This window comes from Schistocerca gregaria, chromosome 3 (genome assembly GCF_023897955.1).
Source record: "Schistocerca gregaria isolate iqSchGreg1 chromosome 3, iqSchGreg1.2, whole genome shotgun sequence".
Lineage (NCBI taxonomy): Eukaryota > Metazoa > Arthropoda > Insecta > Orthoptera > Acrididae > Schistocerca > Schistocerca gregaria.
The window spans coordinates 513,752,621-513,769,517 of record NC_064922.1 but is presented as its reverse complement, the minus strand read 5'-3'; the positions used below and the strand labels follow the sequence as shown (position 1 = coordinate 513,769,517).

At 44.3% G+C, this 16,897-nt stretch overlaps 1 protein-coding gene across 1 annotated transcript in view; it reads right to left on the bottom strand.

The window, feature by feature from the left end:
- Positions 1-16,897, bottom strand: part of LOC126354033 (tRNA dimethylallyltransferase) — a 1,733,584-nt gene that overhangs the window by 1,436,322 nt on the left and 280,365 nt on the right. Inside the window, exon 2 of the mRNA XM_050003367.1 lies at positions 11,325-11,462. Within this exon, the coding sequence (XP_049859324.1) occupies positions 11,325-11,462 (138 nt within the window). The remainder of the gene's footprint in view (positions 1-11,324; positions 11,463-16,897) is intronic.

The following is a 16,897-nucleotide window of genomic DNA, read 5'->3' as shown; positions in this document are numbered from 1 at the left end:
ACCGTTGTTTTAAATAAACAGGATTATGTACAAAAGATGCAACGTTAACTATCTGATCCAGCGTATAGCAGAATCGATGCTGACCCCACAAAAAGTGTTGAAAGAAAATCCAACAGCCTCCTGAAGAATGTTTTGTCGCAGGACACTGTCAAGAGACTTAACACCTATAGTACTCTTAACACCTATAGTACTGCTCCCCCTAGGTTATATGGCCTTCAGAAGGTTCACAAGGAAGGGGTTCCTTTCCGTCCTACAGTGAGTAATACCGGCGCTCCGACATATCGCGTAGCCAAGCACCTTGCTTCTCTGTTGAGTCCATAAGTAGGTCGGAGTGAACATCATATCAGGAACTCAGCTGATTTTTTACATCGTTTGGAGAGGCTGCGGTTGAATGACTCTGGTATTTTAGTGAGTTTTGATGTGGTCTCTCTGTTCACTCGTGTTCCTCTGTTTGATTCGTTGCGGTTAATTGAGGCTAGGTTTGGTGCTGAATTAACTAATCTCTTTCGGCATGTGTTGCATCCACTTACTTTTTACTCAATGACCAGTATCACGAGAAGACAGATGGAGTTGCGATGGATAGTCCGTTGTCTCCTGTGATCGCAAATTTGTTAATGGAAGAATTCGAGGGACGCCGGCCGGTGTGGCCGAGCGGTTCTAGGCGCGTCAATCTGGAACCGCGCGACCGCTACGGTCGCAGGTTCGAATCCTGCCTCGGGCATGGATGTGTGTGATGTCCTTAGGTTAGTTAGGTTTAAGTAGATCTCAGTTCTAGGGGACTGATGACCTCAGATGTTAAGTCCCATAGTGCTCAGGGAAATTTGAACTTCGAGGAACGTGCATTGGAATCGGCGCCTTTGAAACCTGCCTGTTTCTTTAGATATGTTGACGATACCTTTGTTGTTTGGCCTCATGGTAGAGAGAATTTGAATGCCTTTCTAGGATACCTGAACTCGATCCACCCGAACATTCGTTTTTGAAATGGAAGAGGATGGTTGCTTTCCCTTTCTTGACGTGTTGGTTACGAGAAAGGATGATGGATCATTGGGACATGTAGTCTACAGGAAACTTACACCGACTTGTACTTACACGCTAGTTGTCACCATCCGGCTCATCGTGAAGGGGTACTTCGTACCTTGGTACACAGGGCACATGTCGTTTCCGACGCTGAGACTTTGCCAGCTGAGCTGTCCCATCTGGAAGTTACGTTTCGTCAAAATCATTAAAGTGATAGACTGAACGTGCGTTGCGCTACCGACCAACTGTACATCGGGTGATTGATGATAATTCTGAGTTGACATTTAAGTCTACTGCCTTCTTGCTTTACGTAGGAAACACTTCCAATAAGATCGGTCGTACTTTACGGAAATACGATGTGAAATGTGTTTTTCGACCTCCATCTAAAATCAGAGTGCTTTTGAGTTCTGTTAAGGATGATCTTGGTCTCCGTAAGGCGGGTGTATATCGTATTCCTTGTAGTTGCGGCATGGCATATATTGGTCAAACTATCAGGACAGTGGAGGACCTATGTACTGAGCATAAACGGCACACACGATTACAGCAGCCAAGTAGATCTGCTATTGCCGAACATTGCTTGGATACAGGACACCCCATGTTATATAATAACACCGAAATATTGGCATGCACGTCCAGCTATTGGAACAGTGTTATTAGGGAGGCAGTTGAGAATAAATTAGCCAGCAACCTCGTTAACAGGGATGGAGGTTTTTGTTGCAACTCTGTTTGGAATCCGGCTCTCTCCCTTGTCAAAAAAACAGAGGGGCAGAGTCAATGCTGCCTCACCTGCGAATTCATAGTCTCACTATCGATAGCCCTGACTTTAGCCATCTATGGTGGCACTAGTGTTCAGTGTGTGTGTGTTATCTTTCCTGCTTCAGTCCGAGAACCGAGGTTTTAAAATTGCATGTACGTCGCCGGTCCGTTGCAGTTTGCCTTGAATATGACGGGGTGTTCTCCCGCGGAAATACCGGCGATCGCTGAAAATGTTACCTGGCTGAATTCCCACAAGTTATATGAAAATTCTTCCATTATGATGGTTGGTGCTTACTCGTCATCACTTACATTGTTGAGTGATTCAAGTTCCAGAGTTTCTGGTTTGCGATCTGTGTCATACAGCTCTTTTAGATATTCTCCCCATCTCTGGAGGACATCGTCATGATCTTTGTACATTACCTCTTCGTCTTTACTCAAAATTGCCACATCAGCACTTCCTGCTCTGTTTTGATCTCATGCCATAGTCTTTACCCTTTTGTATAGTAAGTCGTATCTTTCCTGCCTGTCCAGTTCTTCAACTGCATCATATTCCTCTTTCAGCCATTTTATCCTAGCCTGCTCTGTTTTTCTTTGCAGTTCATTATTTAACCTTCAGTACCTCTTTCCTGCATCTTCAGTGTTTTTGCTTTTAATTTTCTTCTCTCCTCCATCTTGGAAATCAATTCGTGTGTTAACCATGTTTTTTGCCCTCTTCCCTTTTACATACCCTCATTTTGCTGTCCTGCTTTAATGATTCCTTCTTTCAGCATATTCCAGTAGTCGTTGACATTATCAGGTGGCTGTTTGCCTCGTAATGTGTTTAGAAACTCAAGTGACAGTATTTCTGTAATTAATACTTCGTTGGATCTTATCTTCTCTAGATCCCACTTCTTCACCATGGTCGCCTTCTTCAGTTTTTTCATTCTTATTTCTATTTCTGCCATAAGTAAGTTGTGGCCGCTATTAAAATCTGCAACTGGTAATGTGTCCACCTTCTTTATTCCATTCCTGTATCTTTCTTCTACCACTATAAAATCAGTTTGGTTTCTGTATTTATCCCCTGGTGATTTCCAAGAGTAGAGGCTCCTGTTGTGGTTCTTGAACCATGTATCTGCCACTGTCAGCTGCCTTTCCCTGCAGAAGTCAATTAGCCATTCACCTCTATCATTTCTCTTTCCAAGACCATGTCTGCCTACTATGTGTCCCTGCTTCCCTTTTCCCACAATGGCGTTCCAATCTCCCATAACTATTTTGCAGCATTTTTTATTTTCGTCCATTATCCTCTCTATTACATCGCATGTTTTCTCTACAATCTGGTCTTCATGTTTTGAAGTTGGCATATACACCTGGACAATCAGTAAATCTTTTTGTGCTCCTTTCAGCCTTACACCAATAAGCCGATCACTTGCATAGTCCACATATTCCTCACATTTCACTGCAACGAAATGAATGGACAGACGGTGATGAAAGCAGTAAAGACGTAATCACGTGAGGAGGTAGGAACGAGAAAAAGTAAGAAATGCTGAACCAGCAATGAGATGAGTAGGTTTACCGCCAAAATATCAGTCAATCACTTGAATGAGCAAATGGTAGTTTCGGGTCCCTGCAGATAGGTTAAGGCTTACTAGTAGGTCATCTGACCCTACTATTGAAGTAGTGTGTCTATACGTCAGTCGGTTACATGTGACCAATGCAGCAATGAGGAGAAGGAAACAGTCCTGGTTGCAAAGTTGAAATGACCGTTTATTTATTCGTCAACGACGCGCGTTTCACCTAATTCAAGCCAACTTCAAACTGGGCTATAAATGTTCATAAGAGAGTTATTCGCAAAAGTAAATTACTCTTATTATGCGCAAGAAAAATAGTCGAAGCAAATGTATGCTGCAGTCATGTATTAGAAGAATAACATCCGGTAACCTTGCCGAGATGCGTAATGTGAATATAACGCAAAGGTAAGTATTGTGCATGTGGTTGCAGGATGTTAAACGACGATTAAACCACGTTTACCATTTGACAGATTGCACAGGCCTGACCCTGCCTTGTGTTATGCGTCCCGCCAAGGTTTCGGATGTTATGCTTTTAATACAGAACTGGAGCATACATTTGCCTCGACTATTTTACTAGTATATGACGTGGGCAATTTATTTTTTCAGATCTTATCGTCGATATCCATAACTTGATTATCAACATTTATCTGTCAAAAAAATGGTTCAAATGGCTCTGAGCACTATGGGACTTAACATCTGAGGTCAACTGTCCCCTAGAACTTAGTACTACTTATACCTAACTAACCTAAGGACATAACACACACCCATGCCCGAGGCAGGATTCGAACCTGCGACCGTAGCGGTCGCGCGGCTCCAGACTGTAGCCACCCCGACCGGCTATTTATCTGTCAGTCTAAAGACCCCTTGAATTAGCGAAACGCGCGACACTGAAGAATAAATAAACATTAATTTCAACATCGCAACCGAGACAGTTTTCTTCATCTTATTCTACATATGGTTGCTGTATCACCACACCATTTTGTCGAAAAACCTTTCATCGCAGTAAGACGGGTCGACATGGAGACCGTGAAAGAGCGGTCGAAAGGAGCTGTAGTGTTTGGACGTCAACCCAATCACGCCATGAATGAAGTTCCACGATTTGTCAACTCGCAGTATCGAATGTGTCTAGAAATAATGTTATAGCACTGACAGCCATAAAACAAGACGCAAAAACAAAGATCCTAGCCGACAGGAACCGGAGACTTGTGTCATGGCTTGTCAGTTACGACATGTTTGAAATCAGAAGAAATCGCTATTGTCAGTCAGTGTAGGTATGTCTTAACTATTTCCTGAGCGAATACTGCGAAGGGAACTGCATGCAATCGGCAACTGGAGTTGGGCGCCTAACAAGGGGCCATTGCTCAAAGTATCACGTAATGCTGCATATTTTCAATAGACCAAACAAGACAATATCTAATCATTTGCCGATTGGAGACGGACAGTGTGGCCCGACGAGTTGCAACTTTGCCTTTTTTCAATTGCTTAAGTCTTAGAGTGACCTACAACTTAATGAGGCGTTTAACCCACATTGCGAGCTGGGCATAATTCGGTTGGGCTGTTTTTCGTACCACGGACTTAAGCCAGTTCACTCAGGTAAACATGAGCCAGGATGTTTATTTCAACATTTCCGGTGAGCAAGTACTGAGCTTTCTTTACTACGTCTTCTTGATGAGCAGATTGTCAGCAGTCCCGTCTTCCGAAATGATACCAGCGATGCTGACAGAGCAGCGCGTATGCATTGCTCGTTAAAATAACACTCGTGCACTCAATTGCATCTCAACAGTCCCATTAAATCACCCGATTTCATCCCACAGAAAATGTCTGCAACTATTTGTAACCGCGCGTGCAACACAGCATGTGTTTCTTCGCAATCTGATTGCTCTGCGGGATCTAATCATCAATTAGTAGCTTCAGTTGGATATGACATATCTGAAGAAATTTGTGGACTGTTTCCTCGCCGTATCGAGGCCATATTAAGGTTGGAGGCGATGTTACCTGGGATTAGCGTGACGTCACCATGGATGGACCGGTTTCCCCTGGTGGTGATATTCCTAAACTGCACGCGCGGGAACCGCCAATCTGAAGCCTTGTATCACATCACTGACGAATGTGTGCGTCACGTCTGCAACCGTGTTCAGATAGTCCAAAGGTTAAGGCGATTGCTTGCGACAAGTAGGAAATCCCTGTCTCGGTCTGACATTACATTTGAATTATCACTGCATATTAATAAACATTAGGTCAAACGCTAACATGCACCTCTGCGAGATCACTATGTACGTAAAACGCACCTCTTATTCGGCATTCGCAGACACGTTCCAAAGCACCACGGCTGCCTCGTGATTACACTACGGCGACTCACTCTAAGGCAATAACTCAAGTACAGCCGGGACATGCCGTCTCGCCAGCGAGCCGGTGAGTAATGGAGAGGATACAGGATACGCCAGCCGGAAGCTGCGCCTCCGTGTGTAGAATGCGACGATGCTTCCCTCACTTCCTCTACACTCCTCCGGTTGCATCCTCCGTTAACTTTTACGGCAGCTACACCGTTGCTGGGCAACTGCTATGTCTGCCGCAACCACTCTGTCAGTATGGCCGACACGGAAACGAAACAAGCAATTCCGATGCGTCCCGTGCTACGAAAGGGAGGTGCCCTGGTACTGAACTCTGACAGCACACTCACTCGACTGCTTGCAAGAAAAATGTCCACTATATGGCACTAGGCATGTGCAACGATAATCGATATTTACAAAACATACTTGTTCGTAGTACAAACATCGATATAACAATATCGAAAATGAAAAAAAATATCCGCTCGAACAGGACATGAAGGTCCAACGGTACCGACCGGCCGCCGTGTCATCCTCACAAACAGCCATCACTGGGTGCGGATATGGAGGGGCATGTGGTCAGCACGGCGCTTTCCCGGCCGTATGTCAGTTTACGAGACCGATATCGATATTGAAGGTTTTAAAAAAAAATCGTTTCATCCATCTTAAAAAAATGTTCAAAACACTGGGGGGGGGGGGGTTTTAACCGCAACGAGTTTATACATTTACCAAGCAGTAGTACATATAAAAAATAACATTGGTAAATACGGCAAGAACAGCTCTGTCGATGGATATGGAACAAGATCTAGACTGAACTTACATTTACCAAGAAAGAAAAACAACTCAAAACAGCATGTTATTCCAAGGAATAAAATTGTACAATAAATTATCAAAGGAGATTAAAGAAACTGCTAAGAACAACTGCTTTAAAAATGCGGTTAAAAAGTACCTATTAACCCAAACATTTTATACACTGAGGGATTACTTGTGTTACATAGGATAGGAGTTCAGTAAAAAACATCACACAAATAATAATAACGATAATAAAATATATAACAATGCACATAACAATTTCACGCTATATTTTTTTTCCTCTTTTTTTCCTTTTCTGGAAAGACTTACTCACAGGACTATGTAATGTATAATGCTAACCCCTTATCCCTTATCTGAGTGCACGTCTCACTAGTTACACAGAGATGCTGATTCAGTTTTTCAGGATAGCAAATGGGAAATTTTAGTGCACAAAATGGTCCTGACATCAGTTAACAGAGTGTGTACAGTTATGAAACCATGTGTGCATAGTGTGTGCACGACTGGGAGTGAAAAATGAATGAACAGAATTACTTTATTTTTGTTGTTCCTGAACTGTAATACCAAGACATGTCTGGCAATCCTTGTACAGGTGATCTGTGGATAAATAGTTGTACTACTGCAACTACTACAACAACTACTACTATTACTACTACTATCTTTGATGATGGCAAGAAACCTGCCTACATGCTAAAACGGTAAATAACTGTTTAGCCATTTAATCAAACGGTCTTCTGAACATGTTGCATACCAGCATCATTGCAACACTTCTGAAACTTGTTAAGTATGACAGTGTGATGGAGTGAACGGAATGCAATGTTTTTGAACGAAATAAGACAAGAACATAGGCTACTGTTATAGCTAAACGTGGAGTAACACCTTTCAGTGCTCATTCGGTTCATGTTTTCTTGGTGTCCAATACTGTCGGCCACACGTTCATGCATTAACGGAAAACAGTGAAACCGAGTTTGTTTTACATTGTGAACATAAAAAAACTAAACTCCTCCCGCACAGACCCAATGGAACCGACCGGCCGCCGTATCATCCTCAACCCACAGGCTTCACTGGATGCGGATATGTAGGGGCAAGTGCTCAGCACACCGCTCTCCCGGCCGTATGTCAGTTTCCGAGACTTAAGCCGCTACTTCTCAGTCAGGTAGCTCCTCAGTTTGCCTCACAAGGGCTGAGTGCACCCCGTTTGCCAGCATCGCTCGGCAGACCGGATGGTCACCCATCCAAGTGCTAGCCCAGCCCGACAGCGCTTAACTTCGGTGATCTGACGGGAACCGATGTTACCACTGCAGCAAGGCCGTTATTGTGAACATTATAAAATAGCTCCAACAGAAAAGGAGCTACCAACGGAGCTGAGTAATTATCTGAAAGATAATCTTAAACAAGATCCATTAGAAGTGTGGAATCACATTGTTGGTACTAAACTAAACTAAAACTGCACTTAAATACACAGTCCAGTCAGATTAATGCGACCACCATCTACATGCGGCATCATGGTGCAATAACCACACACAGGGGGTAGGCGGCAGTGAAGGGTGTAAAAAGCATGTCAGGGGAAGGCGGAAAACGCTCCAGTCGTTGTCCTAATGCGGCAAAGGACAGATTTATCTGACTTCCAAATGCCATGATCATTGGCTTTCGGAGGAAAGCTGGAAGCATTTCCGAAACAACTAGGTTTGTAAACCGTTCGCGTGCCGTCGAATTTAAAGTAGACCGTGTATGCCAAAATGGCGCTATCCAAAACTCTGGTGTTCCACAGGCCCTAGAAGGGGTGAAGGACGGCTGCGCCGATGTGTACAGGCAAACAGACATGCAAGTGGTGAACATCTCAGCGCCCAGATGACCCAAAGGGCTACCAACAGCGCTCCTTCAACGACCGTTCAGCGAACGTTGATCTATATGGGCCTTCGCAGCAGGCATCACGTTCATGCATCCACGCTGACTGCTGTTCATCGCCGACAAAGGCTGGAATTTGCACGCCAAGACAACGACTGGACGTCCACTGAATGGTGACAGGTGGTATTTTCAGATGAATCACGTTGTATGCCCCATCGGACAGATGGTCACTGCCGTACACGACACGACACGTCACGTCTGAAAGCAAACACTCTGAGGCCAGGAAGGGGCAATATGGTATTGGGAAATGTTTTGATGGCATTCCCTGGAAGGCACGATGGATTAACACAAGTATGTATCTATCCTTGGGGTTCGTATCCACCCCTAATGTAGTTTGTTTTGCCTCGGCATGGTGGTATCTACCACCAGGGCAATGTATCGTATCACACAGTTCACACTGTACGCACATGGTTCGTACAGCACCAGGATGAGTTTGCCGTATCCCCTGGACACCGAACTCCAATCGAGAATCAGTGGGAGCACCTCGATCAGGCCGTTCGCGCCAAAGATCCTCAACCGAGAAACCAAGCTCAGCTGGACACCGCACTGGATTCGGCACGGCTCCAGATCCCTCTGGGTACTTTCCAGAACCTCACTGACTCTCTTCCTGCACCGTCTCGCGCCACAGAAGGTGGTTTTTCACACTTTCGACAGGTGTCATTAATATGACTGATCGCGGTAGTCGATCCACTTAGCCACATCGTCTGCTTCATGAATATTGTTCTCAAAAGTAAGATTTGCTCTCTCTCTCTCTCTCTCTCTCTCTCTCTCTCTCTCTCTCTCTCTCACACACACACACACACTAGCGAACACAACAAATCGAAGGAGAGCCTTCACTGAAAAAATGTCATGTTTACAGTCTCTAGACTCGAAATGGTGGGACATTTAGAGTTAATTACTGCTGTATTTATTAATTAATATTTGCTCCGAACTGTGCTGATTTTTGTGGCCTATAAATTTATAACATCGACGTTTCGGAGTATATTATTATTAACCACTGATTTTTAGATGAGGATTATGAAATCGAAATCAGCGTCGATGATCTGACAACACCGACAATCCCTAAACAACACTGCCGGGTAGATACACCTCTACGCAACCAGGCATAAAACAGACAATCGAACAGTATTTGGTAAGAACTGAAACACTTGCAACGACATCACAGCTCGACTGAAAGAAATGCGGTGATGTTCTAGCGTTAGCCTTCCCTTTCGTGACAAAAGTTTTATTTTGTTTCCGCCATTCTGAAGTATTCTGGACAGCAGCGACCACTGTTGCCACCAAGAAGGCCAAGCAGAATATTAAGCGTATTCGCTGTAACGACGGCATCTTGCTGAGATCACAACGTCGAACACAAGCAGAAATAAATTATCGTAAGACGTACAGGAACTCGCATCAAAAGCCATTTCCAGTCAACTAAACAGACTACCTGTAAGTAAATTATCTGCCGGATTGGCTGTACGCAGATCGGCTGATCGTAAGTAATTACTTTTTTTTACAAAAAATCGCGAAGTAAACTGTTCAATAATCTAAAACTAACAGAACTCCATCGTTATATATCCCACTGATGATGCCTTAGAGCACGAAAAGCCGAAACGCGCATGGGATAAATAAAGTAACTAGCAGCAGGAAAAGGCAGTTTTATTTACAAAACAAGTATTTTCCTTTCTTTTTGTAAAACCCATTCGTTTCTTAATATTCAGGTTCAGAAGACTAAACAGGGCGGCTCATGATCTGGTTTTGTGAAATTCATCTACTAATTCTGGATAATTTTCCTGTATTGACATACTAAAATCTACATATAGTCATAACGAGAATGTACAGTTCAACTGAGACGGTTGGAATACTGTTTGAAACTTCTTTGGTTTTGGTGATGAGGAATGGCGCCATTCCTTGCTCGCTCTCTTCGTTTCCGGTTGGTGGAAATGAACCCAGGTTTCGTCCCCAGTGACGATTCTTGCAAGGAAGCCATCACCTTCTCGTTCAAAGTGCCGAAGAAGCTCTTCACAAGCATCAACACAGTTTCTCATTTCAGGAGTCAGCTGCCTTGGCACCCCTCTTGCAGACACTTTGTGAACCTGGAGCACAACATGCACAATGTGGTGTGCTGACCCATGAATAATCTGTAAACATGCTGCAGTGTTATTCAGTGTCACTCGGCGGTTTTCTTTCACTATGGCTTCAACTGCTACAATGTTCTGTGGAGTCACAACTCGTTGTGCCGGACCTGGAGGAGGAGCATCTTCCACTCAAGTCACACCATTTGCGAACTTCCTGCTCCATTCGTAGACTTGCTGTTGTGACAAACATGCATAACCGTACTGAACTTCATTTGTCGAAGAGATTCCAATAGGATTCACACCTTGACTATGCAAAAACCGAATAATAGAACGCTGTTCTTCCCTGGTGCAAGTCGCAAGTGGGGCAACAATATTTATACTGATACTGCGACGGTATGTGTGCATCTGCACTATGCTGCAACCTACAGGCCTTTCTGCACGCTGTTTGTAGCACGCTTACCAACTTACAGGATAACGGCGAGAAATTTCGATTTGTTATTATAAATTTAAGGTTTTCATTTAACTCGCAGTCGTATTACTTGGTGTTAGATCCGGGTATATGCGACCCGCTACAGCAAAATCAAACGTACAGCATAAAAATGGCAATTGGCAAGAAACGGCAGGGCATCGTACTGCCCACAGTGCAAACTTACCTGAGAACGGATAGCCCTGAAAGATAAAGCAAGATAGGAAGACGAATACTGAAAGTAAACAGGTTAAAGAGAACGCATGGCGAACTGTCGTGTCCAGTGTCCAAGCACAGTAAGAGGCTGAGGTCAGTGGAAATATTCCCGTGAAGCCTTCGCCTAACAAGGCACAAGCAAACGCCAACGTCAACTAGAGCCACGAAGTGCACGTCTTGCAGAGAAAACAGACAGCTGGGCAGAATGAAAGGATACGATGGGCAGAGCGGCGTCGCGGAAGTCGACCACGGAGAATCTCTGCGTCGGCTCGAGGAAGTCCAGCAGGTGGTGGGGCACGCCCTGCGCCTCCTCCACCGTCACCTTGTTGGTGATGATGTCCAGCCCTCGGTACACCTGAAACACGTTTGATCCGTCAGTCCACAGGGTCACACAGGGCGCGCGGCGCTTTACAATATCAAGGTCGGACGTCCGAAAGATCACTGCATCGTGTTCCCTAATAATACAGGCACTGCTATTTCATAATTACTCACCACTACCAGGTCCCCGACACTCAATAAAAATGGTCTTCCTGGACGGGAATATACGTAACGTACGAGTACAGGTTGTAGCACATGGGCGATGACATATGGAAGTTTGAGGCTAGCCGTGATTCGTGCTCAGATGGCCGAAGCGTTTAAGGCGACCGCCCGCGTAAAGCGAGAAATACGGTTTCGAATATGCGTCTAGTGCAAATTTTCATTATCGTCATTCCAATATATACAGCCAAACAGAACGTTGGGAGCATTTCGGGCAGTGCCCTCCAGCCTGCTCAGGATTTTGACGACCTAAACCTCAGACTGGACAGGATCTGGCACAATATCCTTCGGGAGGACACCCGGAAACGCTATCAATCAATGCCTAGCCGAGTAACTACGTACTTAAGGACCAGCGGTGGACGAACGCGTTATTGTCGTGCTCAGTTTGTGAAGTTCTTTCTCTTGAATAAATCATCCACTTTTTTGAAACTCTATTCCTTTATTTGTTTGTACATGTACATCGCATCTATCAATTCCCACTCCATTCGGATAATTCCTTCGTGGTGCGTCTTTTCTCTGTCTTAGAGCATCTTCTTCCTTGCATGTTCACGTCTGTCTACGGGATCGGCTCTGTTACCTGGATTTTGGCAATGTTGATGAGGCCACACTACTCCCCACTCCCGGACGGAATTTGTGTACCCAATCTGTCTGCGTCTACAGTCTAAATGTTTACGAAGAGGGTATGTAAGGCCAGACGTGGATACCGGGTACCAGCCCGATATTTAGCTAACTGGATGTGAGAAACCACCTAAAAACGTCATCCAGGCTGACACCTCGCCAAGCCCCGTAGTGGACCCGCGAGGCGTACACATTCCGGGATAGGCTAGCCTCCACAAATGCCGAAAGCAGAGAGTGAACCCGATCGGCTATCGGGGCAGGTGATCCTCTTGTATTATTATTATTAAATGACGTTCTAGATGTAGAAGAAAATTTAACAGAAACATTGAAGGAAACGATGAATTCTGTAAAGGTGTGTAACTCGACACACATCGTCAGAAAATTCTTCTGAAGAAGGGAATTTTAACTTTGATCGGCCGTGAAACATTTTATAGCTCTACGTTGGTAATATTGAACAGTTGAAACAGTTTAAAACTGTTGTTTCTTCTGGTATAGAGGATACGTTTTCACTCGTCCGTCATGTCACATGGGCTACCTTGTAGCTGGTACACGCACTCGTTAGACCCTCACATGACGAGTCTCAGCTTAAATCGTCAACTGTAATAGCAATAACTGGAGAGGACCGGAGTACGAATCAAGTACAAAGGAACAAGCATACAGGCACGTGGTGACTTCCTATGAAGGTTTTATTTGTTTATTTATTTATTGCAAATTTAGAGACCTGTTTCCAGACATTTCAAAACAGGTCGTACATATTACAGTTTTCATTTGTTATCTTTTTTGTAGTTTTTTTGTTTTGTTTTAACCTGCAACATCTGACATAGAATAATACTATTTTTTTAATAACGATAATGTGTGTTTGAGACGTGAACAAAATTTTGTAGTTTTAAGAAGAATGTAAAAAGATGATAGGACAGAGCTGAAATTTGTTAGCGCCATTACGAGTACTGACTGGCGGAGAAAGTCTTCTTCTAGCTGTTGACCGGCCGTCATAACAAAATAGTTTACAGATAAATGGTACTGCAAATTGCTTTCTTGGCCAGGATGCCAGCACAGTAGACTTCGTGTACTCCAGTATTCGCTGTCCTTTACTCACTTACATGTACAATTTGTCAGTGAATTTTGGAACGTTATGTCTGATTCACAATTCTAGGTGTCTTATTTACTGTTACGCCTCATCTTCCTGCTCCTCCCGTTCCTCTTCAGTGTCACAGTTGTCGCTATCACTTTAGATGAAGATGCATCCATCCGGTTTCGACTTGCGAGCAGAAGCCTCTTACCGAATCGCAGAGAATGCTAGAGACTGCTGCACGAACAGCGTGCGGCCTGTGTCCCGTGATCCGTGTCGGCGACCTCTTGGTTCAACTACAGGCTACCGCCTCCGTTCGTTAAGGTGAAGCTCCTCCGCTGTCGCGATAACCTCGTTCCGACATGTCGCTCGACACGTGATTTGCGCGCGCGTTTGTGTGTGTGTGTGTGTGTGTGTGTGTGTGTGTTTCCTCCTCTCAGAATGTGCGCGCGAGGAAGATTGTGGGGAGGGGGGGGGGGGGGGGTTCGTCAACAATTACTGCACTTTTTTTTAGTCATTTACGCTCGCCCATCTTTATTGTTTGTGGCCTATTCTGGCATAAAGCCTACTTGACCTATTACAAAGTGCCATTAGGTGTCAACACATCTAGCTGTTTACATATCTAGCGAACGGAGTTGATCGTAGGCGCTTTATAATGCTTTTCCTAAGACTTCACGTTCAGTTTACAACAAGAGCGTCGTAAGATCGGTTCATACTCTGTCAGTCTCGGTATATTTCTCTTCTCCACTGTGTGGATGGCTAACGAATGGGGGTTAAATTCAGTGTTATGTTTGTATCGTCACTGAAACCAAAGTGAGAGAGAAAAACGTCGAATGTTGGTTGAATGTTTTAGTAGCCGCGCGCCAGAGAGAGAGAGAGAGAGAGAGAGAGAGAAAGAGAGAGAGACTTTTTAAATATTCACTGTCGCTGTTTGCAAGCTACGTAAACAAATATGGCGGACGGTAGAGCCGCTGAAGGTGTTCTAGGCAAGAGTTTTGAATCTTTTGAGACGTATGGGGGATATTCTCCCCTCCCAGGTCAGTGTCGAGAAGCACATCCCATACATACACACAATCTTCCACAAGCAAATTAATAATGTGAACTACAATTTTCCCACTCCTATAACTTCGAAGCATGCAACTTTCTGAATTAAATTCTTTATGGTTGCAGATAAACTGCGAGAGAAAAACAACTGTATCCCAAAACATAGTGAATCACAAAAACCCACAGCATGTGAGAAAAAGTTATACGTACACAAATACTTTCCGGAGAACTCAAATTTATGTATGTACAGATATTAAAGAACAGTTTCCCCATTATTTAACAGAAGTAAAATAAAAATAAAACACTGAAGATGACGCAACTTCTGCGAAACATAACTGGCTAACAGAAGAAACAATTTTGTTTGTTCAAGGCGGATCCCATCGAAAGCAGGAAGAGCAAGAGGAGGGGGAGAAGAAGGAAGATGAAGAAGGAGGAGGTCACCATGGTGTGCCACGCAATGCTGCTACCTTAGGTACGCATGCTTGCTGATGAAATGCAGCAGATACGGTATAAACCTCACATAGGAATAACAAAACTGAAACTGGGTTGAAGAGGGTGGCTTCTTTACTCATTATGTTTTTTTCTCAGTTGCGTTGACACTTAGTGCAAAACAAAAGGGCCATCACTTTACTGCAGCGCTACAGCTGCTACATCGCTGAAATCGGCAGCACTTGTGATCTTAGTGCAGTCGACATAAAGCGTGTAGCTTGTAAAGTTTTGTTGAGTGTTTCGCCTCTCGTCGGGGGAAGCACGCGGAGCGGTATAAAGAGCACAACACGGCACTGGAATGGAAATGAAGTCCAGTGCTTCTTGACAGAGGGTGGGGAAACGATGCAGGAGACCCGCAACGCCGTACTAGGCAAGGTCCTAATGGAGGTGGTTTGCCGTTGCCTTCCTACGAGTGTAATGGGGATAAATGATGATGATGACGATGATGATGATGACACAACAATACCCAGTCATCTCGGGACAAGTGAAAATCCCTGACCCCGTCGGGAATCGAATCAGGGACCCCATGCTCGGGAAGCGAGAACGCTACCACGGGACCATGAGCGTGGACTAATACGGTATTAATGAAGGATAAGGAAAGGTGCGGCAAGAGGCAGCAGTGCTGATGTATTCCTATAATATACCCGCGCTGCTCAAAGTTTGCGCTTGACAGAACCTGACAGCGTTTCGTCGGCTTTACTGTAGTGCCGATACAAGAGCTTCCGTTACTCAACAGCTAAGAGTTTTCCATTAGCACTGGGAAGTTCCGATTCGTTAGTAAGGCCCATATTTAAAAGTTGTTACGGTTAGTCTTTTTTTTTTTGGCAAATGTACTCATCAACATTGACGCTGTTTTACAAGCGCCGAAAGTTTTAATTCTGTGCGGATTCGCTAACAAAATAGAAGCACTTCCGCATAAATCACCACAAAACAAGTTGGCCGCGTGGGGTAGTCGCAGGTCTATGAGCGTCTTGCCACGGTACGCGCGGCTCCCCCCGTCGGAGGTTCGAATCCTCCCTGGGGCATGGGTGTGTGTTGTCCTTAGTGTAAGTTTGATTATGTAGTGCGTAAGCTTAGGGACGGATGGCCTCAGCAGTTTGGTCCCATAAGAGCCTACGAAAAATTTCCAAAAAGCAAATTGTTTATATACTCGGAAGAGAGTAACACAGTAATTGTATTGACACCTCCAGCTGATTTTTCTATGCTGTTTAAATATTGGTTCAGACGGTGTTGACGTTCCCGTTCGTTTCTCACTTGATATAGTCTGCTATCGCACAAAATCTCAAGTGAAACTGCAGGCGCGGAAGTTCAAATGGCTCTAAGCACTATGGGACTTAACATCTCAGGTAATCAGTCCCCTAGACTTAGAACTACTTAAACCTAACTAACTTAAGGACGTCACACACATCCATGCCCGAGGCAGGATTCGAACCTGCTACCGTAGCAGCAGCGCGGTTCCGGACTGAAGCGCCTTGAACCGCTCGGCCACAGCGGCCGGCTGGCGCGGAAGTAACAATGTTTTGAGAAAGTGCATTATGGAGACATTTATGTTCAATGTGTTGCTTATTTGTAGTAATGAAGATGAAAATATATATTAAGCCTGTCGAAACGCAATTATTCAATGATTTGTTACAGTAGACAGTGTCTAAACAGAACATAAGTGACACGACGGCTTCAGATTTCTATCGACAAGATTGGTGAGGGGAGTGGAAGAGAGGAGGGGGGGGCTGAAACTGCCAAGAAATACATTGCAAGTTACGCCGACTTGACTTACACCGACATGTACCGACCACAAGAATGAAACGCAACTCAGCATGGCATTGACGAGTTAAAGAAAGAATCATTTTAAAAAATGTGACTTACAAGTGCATAGACTGTGCCTTGCTATAACCTGCAGCTTTTTTGGTGAAAGTAATTTTTCGTCTATTATAAAGTGGCAAGTCAAGGCTAGTATGCGTTCATTCGCGTTGCTTTTCCACTTGTCCATTGTAACACTAAAAAAATTACATTTTGTAAGAGATTCCTCTCATTTA